Genomic DNA, 17591 nt, shown 5'->3' with positions numbered 1-17591 from the left:
ATATGAAATGCTATCAGGTGTCCCTTTATTCTGGCATCCCAAATACGCATAGATGGCTGTCACTGGGATCTTTCTGGAGCAGTTCTTAACAGGCGGTGTGGAGAAGTAGTCTGGCAGGCTTTCCAGGAGATTTGTGGCAACAGTTTCTCTATTTCCCACACTGGATTCTCAGAGATGGAAAAGGATGAGCTGGTGGTGGCTGCTCTCTTAGCAGGCTTACCTCCAACTGCCTCAAAACAGTCCAAAACAAAACCAACTCTTGACCACCATAAATCTTGACATGTCGCTTTTCTGTAAACAACTCCCTCCTAGTTACCAAGGCTTCTGTTGTTTATTTAGCTTAAGACATGTGACATCCAGTAAATGTTTTTAAACAGAAAGCTCAAGTCCTTCCAGTGACCTTTTAAAAAAAAAAGTCCAGCATCTATGGAATTACTTCAGTCCTCCAAATGAATCCATCTCTACAATCTTCAACCCAAAAATTTTTAAAATAGAAGCACTTTCATAAGAGTATCAAAATTCTCCACACAATGAACCGCCCCGGAATGCAGCCCAATCCAGCAACTATTCTGTTCTAACAAGTCAACAATGAGGCAAATGGCCTGTTAATCTATAATGGTGAAACATGATCTGTGGAACAATGGCACAACAACAAGGCAGCAGTCATAAATAAGGTAGTGGACATTAGTAGAACATTTTGTACTGAGAGAGGAAAAAAAAAGACAAAGTATTTATTAGTTTGAGAGAGAATGAGATGTTTTTGGATCTTTTCTGTCCTAGATCCTGGACACTCTGCCTTCTGTTTTTTATGTTACTATCATTACTCACTCATGATTGAGAGTACCTTCACTGCCTCAGATATCCAGGTAAATTTTGGTGATATGTCAGGATAACAAACAAAAAACCTATCATTATTATTTTCTTTACCTACTGTGGCTATCTTGTGCCTCCAAGGAATCCTTCTCACATCTTCAGAAAGTGAAAAACACCCAATGGAGCTTCAAACTTTAACTATCAAATGAATTTGTTAAATAAATGAATATGCAAGTTAATAACTAAATACATATATATTTACAGGAGGCTATAACTATACTCGCCTAACGGAAAACAATGTTTAATAACTATGTTGTAGTTGACTTTTATATATAATTATTATCTTACTGGCAAATTGGTTTTGGCATTGCCCATGGTTCGCTGATCTAGATGTATTTTTATATTCATAGCTATATGGAATGAGCAGGGGATGGGAAATTGGATAGCTCTTTCAAAGAGCTGGCCTAGGCACGATGGGCCAAATGGTCTGCTTTTGTGTTGTGCTGTGCCATTCTATGGTGACAGAATTGAGAGACAGTCCAAAAGCTCACTCCAGAGTCACCTCCAGAACCTGCAGCTACATCATGACAGCTGACAGCAAAATTGGTCAGTGTTGACAGCTTGACCAAAAATCGTGAAAACGGGAAGTCAGGATTGTGGATAGTGCTCGCCCTAAGTAAGATTTTTAATAATATAATCTTACCAATTATTGGAATTAACTCATTCTGTGCAAGTTCCAAACCAAATCAATGATTTGAACAATCCGCATTCAAATACTCCCTCAACAGTTATGAATTAAAATACCAGTCAGCTGAATTCAAAAGTAACTGTTAATCATACACATAACTGAGCAAATCACAGAATATATTTTTGTTTCAATATGGCATGGCTCATTCCCATAGCCTTGGGGCCGATCAAACAAATCTTCACAACATTTGTCTCGAGTTAGGCTGGGAACATCATTTTGAATGCACCTTTTCTTTTAAACTTCTTGTGAACGAACGAAAGGAACTGCTACTAAACTAAAACTAGACCATAATGTTTCAATTTTATTGCAAATGTTTATTAATGGGATGAGGAGAAAAGGCACTAATAAAACACAAAAAATATATTAGTGAGAAAGAGAATATGGCTGACAGAATAAAAAATTGTGTATGAGTATAACTGTAAATATTAATTGATGAATGAGAGGTACGCAGAGTATTGAACCCAATTAGCTGACTGTGGGTCCTTCTCATGTCTTATGAATGTTGAAAATAATGTGCTAAATTTAAGATGAAACATGGATGCAGGAAGACCCAGCAAATCCCTCTTGCTCCCCACGATTATATCAAAGTGTTTAATGACTGTTTCAATACAACTCACTATATTTAATTTTCTGAGCCTGACAATGGGTGTTCAGTTAGTATTATAGGAATGGTGTCAAGTCCACAAGCAAAAGTGCATATTCATTTTGCAGGAGATTGTGTTTGAGTTTTGGTACTAGGAAGCTGTTGGTATAGCTGGAAAATGGGATTAGAATAGTTAGGTGCTTGATGGCAGGCACAGACACGTTGGGCCGAAGGGCCTGGTTCTGTGCTGTATAACTCTATGACTCTATATCACTGATTGTGATTGCCTGAAAAAAAGTTTGTAGTTTTATGGCTGATGATGCAACCTCATTGTTAATTGTGCTTATGAATGCTCATTTTGTCAATACTTGGCTGGAGTTCTGACATGAAACAGAAAATATTGGATTTTTAAAAAAGAGAGTTCTTTATTAAAGATCATGCTGGAGTGATAGAGAAAAAGGTAGCTTTGTGCAGGAAATTCCCTGCTCTAAGTCATAAGTTTCAAAAATCTTCTTTGGACAAAGATTTTGCTGATTTATTATTGTGTTTTTCCAGTAGGGGCAAAAGCTGATGCTTCATTATGTTCCTTAATATATAATTAAATCATACATATTTGAGCTATATTCTGTGGTAATTGAAATGTAGTACAAATCTGAGTAACTTCCAGTAAGTAGGTGAGTGTAATTTGGGTAATTAATACAACTGGGGAATTGCAAGCTTGGGCTTAACATGAGAACACAAGAAATAGGAGCCTGCTCCGCCATTCAAAACATTCGTTGCTGACCTTAGGCATCAACTCCACTTTCCTGCCCACTCGCCATATCCCTTGATTCCCTGAGAGACCAAAATCTGTCGATCCCAGCCTTAAATATATTCAACGATGGAGCATCCACACCCTCTGGGGTAGAGAATTCCAAAGATTCACTGCCAGGATGTCAGTGAGTGTAGTAATTTCTCCTCATCTCAGTCCTAAATGATCAGCCCCCTTATCCTGAGACTGTGCCCCTGTGTTTTAGATTCCTCTATCAGCAGAAACAATCTCTCAGTGTCTACTCTATTCAGCTCCTTTAGAATCTTATAGGTTACACTGAGATCAGCTCTCATTCTTCTAAACTCTAGAGAATACAGGCCCAATTTACTCAGCCTCTCATCATAGGACAACCCCCTCATCCCAGGAAACAATCTAGTGAACTTTTGTTGTACTGCCTCCAACACAAGTATACCCTTTCTTAAATGTGGAGACCAAAACTGCACATAGCACTCCAGATGTGGTCGAACCAAAACCTTGTACAATTGTAGCAAGATGTCCTTATTCCTGTACTCCAATCCCCTTGCAATAAAAGCCAACATGCCATATGCCTTCCTAATTGCTTGCTGTACCTGCATGTTAACTTTCTGTGTTCCTTGTACAAGCTCACACAAGTCTCTTTGAACATCAACACTTACAAGTTTCACACTTCTTAAAAAATATTCTGCTTTTCCCTATCCTTATGACCAAAGTGGATAACTTCACACCTCCCTACATTATACTCCATCTGCCATCTTGTTGCCCACTCACTTAACTTGTCTGTATCTCTTTGCAGCTTCTCCATGTCCTCCCAACAGCTTACCTTTCCACTATCTTTGTATCATCAGCAAATTTAAATACATTACACTCTGTCTCCTCAACTAAGTCATTAATATAGATTGTAAATAACTGAGGCCCCAGTACTGATCCTTGTGGCACTCACTATCTGCCAACTTGAAAACACCCTGTTTATGCCCACTCATTGCTTCCTGTCTGTTAAACAATCCTCTAACCATGCTAATATATTACCCCCAACTCCATGAGCCCTTATCTTGCCTATTAACTTTTTGTGTGGCACCTTATCGAATGCCTTTTGGAAATCCAGATATATGACATTTACTGGTTCCCCTTTATCTACCCTACTAGTTACATCCTCAAAAAACTAATAAATTTGTCAAACAGGATTTCCCTTTAGTAAACCATGTTGACTTGTTCTAATCATATACTGTGCTTTTCTGTAAGGACAGAGTTTAAAAGTTCCAGCTTATGGATCATAAATGATGGAGTTATTATGAAAACCACTGAAAAATTAAAGGACAAAACTAGAAATGTAATTCTTCATCAATGTGCTTTGCTGCTGCTTCAATTTTACTCTTTAGATTGAGGCACATTGAGATACTCACTCCATATTGAAGCATCTCAATGTAGTTTACATCGTACTTAAGGAATTTTTTTATTATCCATCATGACTAGACATCGGCTGTATTGTGTTTTTTGTCCGACAATGTAGTTTCTGTTATTGGAAATTGTGCAATCTTGATGTGTATTTCAATTCCATTAACAAAGCGACTTCTACTTTTAAAATTAGCAGGACAGACTAGAGATTATAAGAATTCTTCCTGCTTCCCCTCATGTGAAAATACTGGATATGGTTAAGAAAATTTCAACAAAAATAATTAATTTTATGTTAATTAATTACTTCAAAAAGGAATTAGAAAATATCAGGCTGGGAACAGGATTGCAATTACAGGTGATCAAATATTCCATGGGTCTATAGTGCTAGGAATGGGAAAGAAGGGAGGAATGGTATCCTCAAAGTTTGGAACCCTTTACCTCCATCAACATTGCCTTCCTCCCTTTTTAAAAAAAAATGGATAAACCTAGGTGAAGGTAGAAGCCCCAGGGAGTAGAATATCCCCAAGGCTATGGACAGTAAGAAAGAAATTTAAATACATCAAGTTGTGTTAATTGGGTGATAGGATTTTTAAAACTTTTAGATTATAGAGGAAGGAAGATGAAGAGCAGTAAGGATCTGTTAACAGTTCTGATGTTCTGGGAATGAATGAGTTAAAGTAGGATGCATCTTAATTTCAACAGAGTGGGGGAGGGGCACAGGGAGAAGTACTAGTTATATTAGACAGCAGAAAGAAGAGGTTTCACTGTAATCTGTCAGATGAGAGTTTTGCCTTGTGGAATGTATGTTTAGAAGTGCCTTCTCTGATAGAGTAATATTCAAGTCCTCAGTTTTGTAGAAACTCCAAGGTTGTACATACGAACATACGAATTAGGAGCAGGAGTAGGCCACTCGACCCCTCGAGCCTGCTCCACCATTCACTAAGTTCATGGCTGAACTGATTACTCCACAATTCTATCTACTTCTGATAACCTTTCACCCCCTTGCTTATCAAGAATCTATCTACCGCTGCTTTAAAAATATTCAAAGACTCTGCTTCCACCACCTTTGTCTACCCTTTACTTTTAAACAGTGACCCCTAGTTCTAGATTCTCCCACAAGGGGAAACATCCTTTCCACATCCACCCTGTCAAGACCCCTCAGGATCTTATATGTTTCAATCAAGTCACCTCTTACTCTTCTGAATTCCAGCAGGTACAAGCCTAGCCTGTCCGATCTTTCCTCGTAAGACTGCTGTTGAGGGGATAAAGACCTGCTTGTCACAAAGAGAAATCCAAGATTCTTAGGGCAGTTTTAAGAATGAAGAAAATGTAGGAATTCCATTTGAGATTTGAGGGAGTATTTGGGGATAGAGCATGGCTACCCAACCCCAACCTGATGGGACCCGACGACATGTGTCGGGTTCGGGTCGGGTCAGGTCTCACTTCCGGGTCCAAAATTCAGGCTCGGGTCGGGTCGGGTCGGGCTGGACGTGGACAGAGATCAGGACAAACAGAAATCAGAGGTGAGAAGAGTGGGGTGGGGAGTGCGGGAAAGGAGGGGAAAGAAACACCTACAAGTTCCGACATAAAGCACCCGAGTGAAATTAACCCACCCCCTTATACTCTGAATTCTATCAAGTCCGGGAGAAACTGACAAGCCCGGGGAAGATACCAGTAACTGCAGTAGGTACAGAAACATCAACTGAGCTCTTGCTTTAATCTATACTTGGCCCAAGGATTTAAAATTATCTGGAAATAGGGAGATTAAAACTTCCCAACCTGAGTTCTCCACTGAGATTTTTTTGTTCATGTCATCGGAACTTGATACAGTTCAGAAGCTTGGTTGTTACATTGCATGATTTCCTGAAGTGGATACTTTTTTCCCGCAAGTACTTAGGGTCACGGTGCCTTCGCCTGTTTGAAATCAATGTTTGTTGGTTTTTTTAAAACTTTATGATGTTAATTGAACATCAACAACTGGCACCTGTACTCAATCACTTGTCTAAAGCCTGGCTACCCAACCAAAACTGTTTACATATGTTTGGTTTGGGTCAGATCTGGCATTAAAAAAATTAAAGGACTCGGGCTCAGGTTGGGTTCGGGTTGGGATTTAATTTTTGTACCCGAGCCAGGGTTTATTTGGGGATGCATGGTCTAATAATAAGGGAGGGAATTATTTTTGTACATCCATATGAAAAAAATACTAAGGGTGGAGTCAGCAAAGCTAAGAGGTGGTAGTTTTTGTTTGGACTTGAATGATGTGAAGAAATAAATGGGACAATTTTCCCTTTTCCCAATTAAAGAACATGAAGGTGATCTAACAGCAGCAAATTTGATCTTTTACTTCATGAGGCAGAAGGGGGTGTGTACATGATGTGAAGGAAGTTAATGAATGTGAGTGGTGAATCACCAGCAGGGGATTGGATATGATAGGGCAGTGAGTCACTGATATAGAGAGTGGTGACCTCTGAAACTGTCAGAATAAAAGGTCAGGCTTGCAAAATCCAAATTTGGTGTCACCCAAGCAATATTTCAAAACAAAGAACAGTACAGCACAGGAACAGGCCATTCGGCCCTCCAAGCCTGCGCCGATCTTGATGCCTGCCTAAACTAAAATCTTCTGCACTTCTGGGGCCCGTATCCCTCTATTCCCTTCCTATTCATGTATTTGTCAAGATGTCTCTTAAACGTCTCTATCGTATCTGCTTCCACCACCTCCCCCAGCAGCAAGTTCCAGGCACTCACCACCCTCTGTGTAAGGAACTTGCCTCGCACATCCCCTCTAAACTTTGCCCCTCGCACCTTAAACCTACGTCCCCTAGTAACTGACTCTTCCACCCTGGGAAAAAGCTTCTGACTATCCACTCTGTCCATGTCGCTCATAACTTTGTAAACCTCTATCAAGTCGCCCCTCCACCTCCGTTGTTCCAGTGAAAACAATCCGAGTTCTTCCAACCTCTCCTCATAGCTAATGCCCTCCAGACCAGGCAACATCCTGGTAAACCTCTTCTGTACCCTCTCCAAAGCCTCCACGTCCTTCTGGTAGTGTGGCGACCAGAATTGCACGCAATATTCTAAGTGTGGCCTGATTTATTTCACCAATGTTATATTTACTTTTGGAGGTGTCCTGCACTGGGAGCGGGGGGGGGGGGGGGGGCGGGGGGGGGGGGGGTTGCCTATTAGGTAGGTTCCTCTGTTTAAGAACGTAAGAACTAGAAGCAGGAGGAGACAATACAGCCCCTTGAGCCTGCTCCGCCATTCAATATGATCATGACGGATCCTCGGCGCAACTCCACTTTCCCGCCCATTCCCCAAATCTCTTGATTCCCTAAGAACCAAAAATCTACCTCTCTCAGCCTTAAATATATTCAATGATGGAGCATCTACCACCCTCTGAGGTGGAGAATTCCTAAGATTCACAACCCTTTGAGTGAAGAAATTTCTCCTCATCTCAGCCCTAAATGATCGGCCCCTGCTCCTGAGACTGAGACTTTGAAAACAGTAATTTGTATATAAAATATCCACTCACCTAAAACTTAGTTCGGGAAATTTCGATAAATGCAAGTCTTATAAAGTCTTGATTGCCTCTCCCACTAAATCATTTTCCATTCACAATATGTGATTATAGAACATAGAACATAGAACATAGAAAATACAGCACAGAACAGGCCCTTCGGCCCACGATGTTGTGCCGATCCTTTGTCCTCTGTCAAGGACAATTTAATCTATACCCCATCATTCTCCTTTATCCATATACCTATCTAAAAGCCGTTTGAAAGTCCCTAAAGTTTCTGACTCAACAACTTCCCCAGGCAAGGCATTCCATGCCCCGACCACTCTCTGGGTAAAGAACCTTCCCCTGACATCCCCCTTATATCTCCCACCCTTCACCTTAAATTTATGACCCCTTGTAACGCTTTGCTCCACCCGGGGAAAAAGTTTCTGACTGTCTACCCTATCTATTCCCCTGATCATCTTATAAACCTCTATCATGTCACCCCTCATCCTTCTCCGTTCTAATGAGAAGAGGCCTAGAATGTTCAGCCTTTCCTCGTAAGACTTATTCTCCATTCCAGGCAACATCCTGGTAAATCTCCTCTGCACCCTCTCCAAGGCTTCCACATCCTTCCTAAAATGAGGCGACCAGAACTGCACACAGTACTCCAAATGAGGCCTTACCAAGGTCCTGTACAGCTGCATCATCACCTCACGGCTCTTAAATTCAATCCCTCTGCTAATGAACGCTAACACCCCATATGCCTTCTTCACAGCCCTATCCACTTGAGTTGCAACTTTCAACGATCTATGCACATAGACCCCAAGGTCTCTCTGCTCCTCCACATGCCCAAGAACCCTACCGTTAACCCAGTATTTTGCATTCGTGTTTGTCCTTCCAAAATGGACGACCTCACACTTTTCAGGGTTAAACTCCATCTGCCACTTTTCAGCCCAGCACTGCAACCTATCCAAGTCCCTTTGCAGACGACAATAGCCCTCCTCGGTATCCACAACTCCACCAACCTTTGTATCATCTGCAAATTTACTGACCCACCCTTCGACTTCCTCATCCAAGTCGTTAATAAAAATCACAAACAGGAGAGGACCCAGAACTGATCCCTGTGGCACGCCACTGGTAACTGGGCTCCAGGCTGAGTATTTACCATCTAAGACCACTCTCTGCCTTCTATCAGTTAGCCAATTCTTAATCCAACTGGCCACATTCCCCACTATCCCATGCCTCCTGACTTTCTCCATAAGTCTACCATGGGGGACCTTATCAAATGCCTTACTAAAATCCATGTACACCACATCCACTGGTTTACCCTCATCCACTTGCTTGGTCACCTGCTCAAAGAATTCAATCAGGCTTGTGAGGCAAGACCTACCCCTCACAAAACCGTGCTGACTGTCCCGAATCAAGCAGTGTCTTTCCAGATGCTCAGAAATCCTATCCCTCAGCACCTTTTCCATCAACTTGCCTACCACCGAAGTAAGACTAACTGGCCTGTAATTCCCAGGGTTGTTCCTATTCCCTTTCTTGAACAGGGGCACAACATTTGACACCCTCCAATCACCTGGTACCACCCCCGTCAACAGAGAAGATGAAAAGATCATTGCCAGCGGCTTTGCAATTTCATCCCTTGCTTCCCATAACATCCTTGGATATACCCCGTCAGGCCCGGGAGACTTGTCTATCTTCAAGTTATTCAAAAACCCCAACACATCTTCCCTCCTAACGAGCACTTCCTCGAGCTTACCAGTCTGTTTCACACCGTCCTCTTCAGTAATACACCCCTTCTCATTCGTAAATACCGAAGAGAAGTACTCATTCAAAACCTCACTTATCTCTTCCGGCTCAACACACAGCCTCCCGCTATTGTCCTTGACCGGACCTACGGTCCCCCTAGTCATCCTCATATTTCTGACATACGCGTAAAAGGCCTTGGGGTTTTCTTTTATCCTACCCGCCAAGCATTTTTCATGCCCTCTCTTAGCTCTCCTAATCCCTTTCTTCAGATCCTTCCTGGCCATCTTGTATCCCTCCAGAGCTATGCCTGTGCCCTTTTTCCTCAACCTTATATACGCATCCTTCTTCTTCCTAACAAGACTCTCAACCTCTCTTGTCAACCACGGTTCCCTCACATGACCATCCCTTCCCTGTCTGACAGGGACATGCTTATCAATGGCCCCTACTATCTGCTCCTTGAAAAAGTTCCACATTTCGACCGTGCCCTTCCCTGCCAGCATATGCTCCCAACTTATGCTCCTCAGTTCCTGCCTGACAGCATCATATCTACCCTTCCCCCAATTGTAAACCTTGCCCTGTTGCACATACCTATCCCTCTCCATTACCACAGTGAATGCTACAGAATTGTGATCACTATCTCCAAAGTGCTCGCCCACCAACAGCTCTATCACTTGCCCTGGTTCATTACCTAGTACCAAATCCAATATTGCCTCCCCTCTGGTCGGGCAGTCTACATACTGAGTCAGAAAAGCTTCCTGGACATACTGCACAAACACTACCCCATCCAAACTATTCGATCTAAAGAGTTGCCAATCAATATTTGGGAAGTTGAAATCCCCCATAATTACTACCCTGTGACTTCTGCTCCTTTCCAAAATCTGTTTCCCAATCTGCTCTTCCACCTCCCTGCTGCTATTGGGGGGCCGATAGAAAACTCCCATCAAGGTGACTGCTCCTTTCCTGTTCCTGACCTCAACCCACAGTGCCTCAGTCGGCAGATCCTCCTCGAAAATTCTTTCAGCAGTTGTTACACTATTTCTAACTAACAATGCCACCCCCCCACCTCTTTTACCACCATTTCTAATCTTATGAAAACATCTATAACCAGGTACCTCCAAGAACCATTCCTCCCCCTCACCTATCCACGTTTCAGTGATGGCCACAACATCGTAGTCCCAAGTGCCCATCCACGCCTTCAATTCACTCACCTTATTCCTGATGCTTCTTGCGTTGAAGTATACGCACTTCAACCCTTCTCCGTGCCCATCTGTCCTCTGCGACAGTGCTACCTTCCCCAATACCTCACTACACTCTTTGTCTTTCTGAGTGGACCCACTGGTCCCTGGACTACAAGTCCGGTTCCCATCCCCCTCCCAAACTAGTTTAAACCCTCCCGAACAGTACTAGCAAACCTCCCTCCCAGGATATTGGTGCCCCTCTGGTTCAGATGCAGCCCGTCCTGTTTGAACAGGTCCCATCTTCCCCAGAATGCAGTCCAATTATCCAAGAACTGGAAGCCCTCCCTCCTACACCATTCCTGCAGCCACGTGTTCAGCTGTGCTCTCTCCCTATTCCTAGCCTCACTATCACGTGGCGCCGGCAACAAACCAGAGATAACAACTCTGTCCGTCCGAGCTTTCAGCTTCCAGCCTAACTCCCTAAACTCACTTCTAACATCTGTGCCACCCTTCCTTCCTACGTCGTTGGTGCCAATGTGCACCACGACCTCTGGCTGCTCCCCCTCCCCTTTAAGGATCCTGAAGACGCGATCACAAACATCACGGACCCTGGCACCAGGGAGGCAACAAACCATCCGTGCGTCTCGCTTGCTCCCACAGAACCGCCTGTCGGTACTCCTCACCATCGAGTCCCCGATGACTAGTGCTCTCCCGTTCTCCCTCCTTCCCTTCTGAGCCACAGTGCAGGACCCCGTGCCAGAGGCCCGTTCACTGCAGCCTGCCCCCGATAGGCCGCCCCCCCCAACAGTATCTAAAACTGTATACTTGTTGTTGAGGGGAACGACCACAGGAGATCCCTGCACTGACCTCTTCCCACCTCTAACTGTTACCCAGCTGCCTTTGTTTTGTGGAGTAACGACATCCCTGTAGCTTCTATCTATGAAAATGTTTGCAATGAAAAGTAACATCCCCTATTTAAATTCAATTAAATAGTTTCAGACAAATACACGATTGGGATCGGAATCATAGAAATTTACGGCACAGAAGGAGACCATTCGGCCCATTGTGTCTGTACCGGAGTCAAACCGTCATGAACAAATCGCCTTAATTAACATTAATTGTACTATTTGATTATCATTTGCCTTAATTTCTACCCTGACAGGTATAACTGCGCCTGTAAAATTACAGCAGTCTTATGGAACAGCTGATATCTGAGCTTTGGGAGATGTGCTTGCGTTTTTATTCTAGGAGAAATTTATATTCTGAATAATTCGCATTTCCCCCAGTCTCAGTGTTCAAAAATATTAATTCCTGTCACTGTATTCAGGAAGACAAACCCCCTCTTCCAAGCAATGTTGACCAGAGGCACAACGCTTTAATGTGCTGCTGGACAGCAAGTCTGTAATAATTATCATTATAAGTGCCTGAAACCGAATAATTTCTCTCATCTCTATCCAGAGACGGTGATGTGAGGTTTAAAGCTAAAGGCGAATTAGTTACATTACCTTCTCAAAGGAGCAATTACCTGGACAGCCAGTTCGCGCAGTATCTTTTACAACATAACATCGGCGGAGTATATTTTTACATGTCTCAGAATGGGAGGACGTTGTTTAATTGTCGCATTTGATTTCATTGTGATTTATATTTTTTTAAATTCCCCTTTAGATATCAAGGAGACCCCAAATTAATTAACATTTTAAATAAATGTCGAACACTGCAAAAAAAAAAGTGTGTGCAATATTTTAATTATGTGCATTAAGACAAATCGGAGAGGATTAGCTGGAACACGCTACGCAACCTGAGCAGCGAGTTGCCAGTCTGTCCCTTGCTGGGATCCAGGGATAGGGTTCCACTTTCCCTCTGATTGACAGTTTGTTGCCCTCCCCGGGGCACCGAGTGCCGTCATTGGGTACCACTGCACGTCACATGCTCCCCAGGCCAGCCTCTCCAATAAAAAGGCAAGGAGCCAGTCCAGGGAGGCTGAGGTACAAAGGCAGGTTGTGTGCTGCTCATTCTCCCAGTTGCAGGTGAAGGACACGCTCGCTTGTTGGGGAAAATGCCTTCTGCTTGCCAGTTGTTGCCCGCGGTCACAGCGCTGCTGTGTGTGGTCCAGACTCTGCTTGCCAGCAATGGGACCCCGGTGGTGACAGAGTTGCAGGAAGAAGCTGAAATCTCATCTTTGCATCAGCTCACAGGCATCGGCAGTCACCCGGAGCGACAGACAACCAGCCACCCAGCAAGAATGCAGAGCACTGAGGATGAAGGGGATCCTCACGGTCACGACATCGTGGGCTTCGAGATGGTTAAGTGGCAATGGGTTCATGTCCAAAGACCCTACCTGATAGCAGTGTGGATACTGGTAGCCAGCCTGGCCAAGATCTGTGAGTACACTTAATATGTTCATAGATTTGAGAGGCGGGAGGTTAGTCCATCCGGCCAGTGACATTGCTGTAGTCAAGCCCAGCAAAACTGTAGCTACTGATCAGATATATCTTCAAGAACTTCGGATACCACAATCTGGTGTCATTTCATTCCCTTTCCTCCCCTCCCTGGGAGCAACTTTTGATGTATGCAGAACTGCAAAACTATTAGTACCGTTCTCCTGTTAATAAAATCAGTTCATTTTGATTTGTAATGTTTATTGTAATCCTTACACATGGATGTGAGTGCAATGGAGCTGTGCTATTTGAAGCTGTGTTTTTTGTGTGTGTCAGAGGGAAAGATCCTGAAGGAGTGATCATGTTTCTGAAGCTAAAGGTCTGTTATTTCGGTACCAGAGCTCACCTGCCTGGCTGCAGGTGTTTGTGTTGCACTTTTATCTATAATAGTTGTTTGTAAATCTGTTAGTGAAGGCCAATGAGATGTTGTGGTGCAGGGTAGCATTAGTCTGGCTGCATTCTGGGGGTTCAGGTGCTGCAGGAGCGGGTGCAGTATTCATCGACGTGATGTGTTTGGAATGAATACACTCTGTGTACACCTACTACCCTAGGTTAGAGATTAAATCAACTAGAGTATGGCTCCCCATTTGGTTCTTTCCCCTTAATTTGTTGGAATAATGGGTCTTTCCATTGTGTTCCCTAAACCAAGATCATGAGTTAATGTAACAAATTTAAAGGTTTTTTTGGGGAAACTGTGCAATAAATTGAGAACTGGGATCAGCCTCAATGCTTCCTGGAAATTATTCAGCAGTTGAATCTATAGTTCAGGCAAGACATGTGGCACTGCACCCAAAGCAATGCAGGGTGAAAATGATCAGTTTCTGCCGGAGACTAGAATATCTTAATCAGTTATTGAGCATGAAATTTGTGAGGGCTGACATAGCAGTTTACATGCCACAGATTCTTAATAAGATGTGTAGCCTCCCAACTGTATTGTTTTTTCACTGCCTAGAGAAACAAAGTGTTTAAGTTGATGCTAGCCTTATCCCAACCATGTGCGTTTGAGTTCAGACCTTCGGACTACCTGATTTGTTTAGTCTGGTTTCCCTGAAGTGGACCTGACTGGGCAGCTATTGGGAGGCTATGGATTTGAATTGTTCCTGGAGGGAGGGACTGAGCAGGAGGATATTACATGTTGTATACCACATTTTCCTACTTTAAAACAGTGAATACACTTCAAAATTGCTTCATTGGCTGGAAAAGACACAATATAATGTAAGCTCTTTGTTTATTCAGTTCTAGTGATCTGATTAGTACATCCTTGCTCTTGTAGGTCATGCAACCTTCATAAGCCAGGGTTCTTTTAGTAACGTGACTGCTTGGGCTCCCTAGCTCTTCCTAGTCCTGCTCTCATTTTGATTGCACTGCCTGAGTGCGCTCTCTTTTATGGCCTGTTCTATTTGTACCTTTGTTAGCAATTGGAAATTGTATGGATATCTGAATTTTAATGTAATTTATGGCCGATTGGCCAGTGCTTTGGACTTCAGTATAAAACCTAAATGGAAATTTGAATGATGTATTTAGTGGGCAGAAATTTGGTTTAATGGTTCGCTGATCTGTTAAGTCATCGAGTCATAGAGTTATACAGCACAGAAACAGGCCCTTCCTTCGGCCCTTGGTGTCTCTGCCGGCCATCAAGCATCTAACTATTCTAATCCCATTTTCCAGCACTTGGCCCATAGCCTTGTATGCTATGGCATTTCAAGTGCTCATCTGAATACTTCTTAAATGTTGTGAGGGTTCCTGCCTCTACCACCTCTTCAGGCAGTGCATTCCAGATTCCAACCACCCTCTTGGTTAAAAAACCTTTCCTCAAGATCAATTGGAAAGTGCTTTTTGGCACTTACTAGTAAACCACCATGTTTCATTGTTGCTGTTGATCAAATGATATGAAAAAGAAGCTGAACAGGGTGAAAATTCATGTGTTTTTTTTTTACAGTAATGTCAACAGCCTTTGCATCCTCATAGCTCTACTACTGTCCTAAACTCCATCTCATGCTTCCTCTCAAACTGAGCCACACAAGCCTGAGTATTGAGACTGTGTATGCAACAACAGCATGCACTTTTATATAGTATCTTGTAAAGTTACAAGGTGCTTTATAAAAGAAATTGGACATAGATGCTGGATAGGGATAGGAGACTAAGATATGAAGTTTCTGGTTGGACTTGAGCCTAATAGTTTTGTCTTGTTAATGGAATAAGCTCTGGATAATGAACAGCTATAGTCATGGACAACATCAGCATAACAATGACTTACATTTCTACAGTGCCTTTAATGTAATGAAAAATCCCAAAATGCTTCTCAAGTAGACATAAGGAAACAAAAACTAAACCTTGAAGGAAGTGAGTGGGAAGGGTAACTAAAAGATGGATTTTAACAAAGTTTTTAGAGGTGGAGGAGTTCAGGGAATGAGTTCCGGAGAGTAGAATTAAGGCAGCTGAAGGCTGTGCTACCAGCAGTAGGGCAAAGGAGAGGGCAAGCACAGAACACTAGATTCGGAGGAATAGAGTATTTGAAAGGGTATTTGGGGCTGGAGGAGATTGTAGAGCGATAAGGTACAGCAAAGCTACAGAAGGATTTATAAATGAAGATAAGGAATTCAAACTTAATTTATTGAAGGAAAGATGCTATGATATGGCACTTGACAGCATGCTTATGGATAATGTTGCACTGGGCCAGTATGTAGATGATGAATAATAGGCTACCAACAATTCAACCTTGGCACATGCTGGAAGTGACTCAGAGTTTGGAAGGATAAGCCATTGTAGGAGATATGCTGGCTACATTGGGAGAGGCAGCAATGGAACCATGAGAGTGTTGGCTCTAAGAAACGGCATAGGAACTGGAATAGGCCATTTAGCTCCTTGAGCCTGTTCTCCCATTCAATGACATCATGGCTGATCTGCAACCTAACTCCATATACTTGCCTTTTCCCTAAATCCCTTAACACCTTTTGATAACAGCAATTGGCAGTGGAGGAGGAGGAACAATTGACTGTATTGAAGGTCATGTTGAGGTTGAAGAGGGAGAACATGTCATGAATGAAGTCACAGGATATTATTAACCGTAACCAAGATGTGTTAGTGCTATGAGCAGCACTGAAAGGACTTTAGCAGGGAGTGTTGAGAAAAATGGATAAAGAGGTGGTGCTGATAACATTGCTCTGTATGATTCTCAAATGCATTAAGAAATTTGCTGGAGTTGGAAAGGCCAGACCTGTGGAATGGTCTTTGTAACTAGGAGGTGATAGCAGTTTTGAAGTGGAGGCATTACCTGAAGAAAGGAGCTATTGATGTGCATTGGATTGAAGGGAAGTATTGAATGGGGAAGGCCTCAAATTGTGATTGATTTCATGGAGGAAATTGCCTGGATTAGGGTGGAGATTGAAGAGAAAATTAACGGATTGGAGCTGGAATAAAGGGGGGTGAGATACTGTTTGTCACTCTTGGTGCCTTGTGCTTGGCAGAGTGACCTGAGAGGTTACACAACAGTATCTAGGGTATGGTTGAGGGTTTCGAGGACCATTGAACACTTTTGGATACTGTTTTTGTATTATGACTTGAGTTTGCAAATTTTTAACAACACTTAGTTTGATTAGACCATGATTATTAGTAATGCCTCCTCTAGTGTGTTTCAAAGAAAGTTACTTTTTTTATTCTTTCTTTTTTTTTATTCATTCATGGGATGTGGGTGTCGCTGCCCAGGCCAGCATTTATTGCCCATCCTTAATTGCCCTTGAGAAGGTGGTGGTGAACTGCCTTTTTGAACCGCTGCAGTCCATGTGGGGTAGGTATACCCACAGTGCTGTTAGGAAGGAAGTTCCAGGATTTTGACCCAGCGACAGTGAAGGAACGGCGATATAGATCCAAGTCAAGATGGTGTGTGACTTGGAGGGGGACTTGATGGTGGTGTTCCCATGCATTTGCTGCCCTTGTCCTTCAAGTTGGTAGAGGCCGCAGGTTTGGAAGGTGCTATCGAAGGAACCTTGGTGCATTGCTGCAGTGCAACTTGTAGATGGTACACACAGCTGCCACTGTGCGTCGGTGGTGGAGGGAGTGAATATTTGTAGATGGAGTGCCAATCAATCGGGCTGCTTTGTCCTGGATGGTGTTGAGCTTCTTGAGTGTTGTTGGAGCTGCACCCATCCAGGCATGTGGAGAGTATTCCATCACATTCCTGACTTGTGTCTTGTAGATGGTGGACAGGCTTTGGGGAGTCAGGAGGTGAGTTACTCTCCGCAGGATTCCTAGCTTCTGATCTGCTCTTGTAGCCACAGTATTTATATGGCTACTCCAGTTCAGTTTCTGGTCAATGGTAACCCCTAGGATGTTGATAGTGGGGAATTCAGTGATGGTAATGCCACTGAATGTCAAGGGGAGATGGCTAGATTCTCTCTTGTT

At 43.1% G+C, this 17591-nt stretch overlaps 1 protein-coding gene across 4 annotated transcripts in view; it reads left to right on the top strand.

Moving 5' to 3' along the window:
* The first annotated feature begins 12994 nt into the window (after positions 1-12994).
* slc9a5 (solute carrier family 9 member A5) overlaps positions 12995-17591 on the top strand; it is a 309427-nt gene continuing 304830 nt past the window's right edge. For all 4 annotated transcript variants that reach the window (XM_068049563.1, XM_068049564.1, XM_068049562.1 and 1 more), the window contains exon 1: positions 12995-13133. In XM_068049563.1, coding sequence (XP_067905664.1) covers positions 12995-13133 — 139 coding nt within the window. The remainder of the gene's footprint in view (positions 13134-17591) is intronic.

Source organism: Heterodontus francisci, chromosome 17 (assembly GCF_036365525.1).
Source record: "Heterodontus francisci isolate sHetFra1 chromosome 17, sHetFra1.hap1, whole genome shotgun sequence".
NCBI classification, from domain to species: Eukaryota; Metazoa; Chordata; class Chondrichthyes; order Heterodontiformes; family Heterodontidae; genus Heterodontus; species Heterodontus francisci.
Note: the sequence above shows the minus strand (reverse complement) of the source record. Positions and strands in the feature narration are given on the sequence as shown.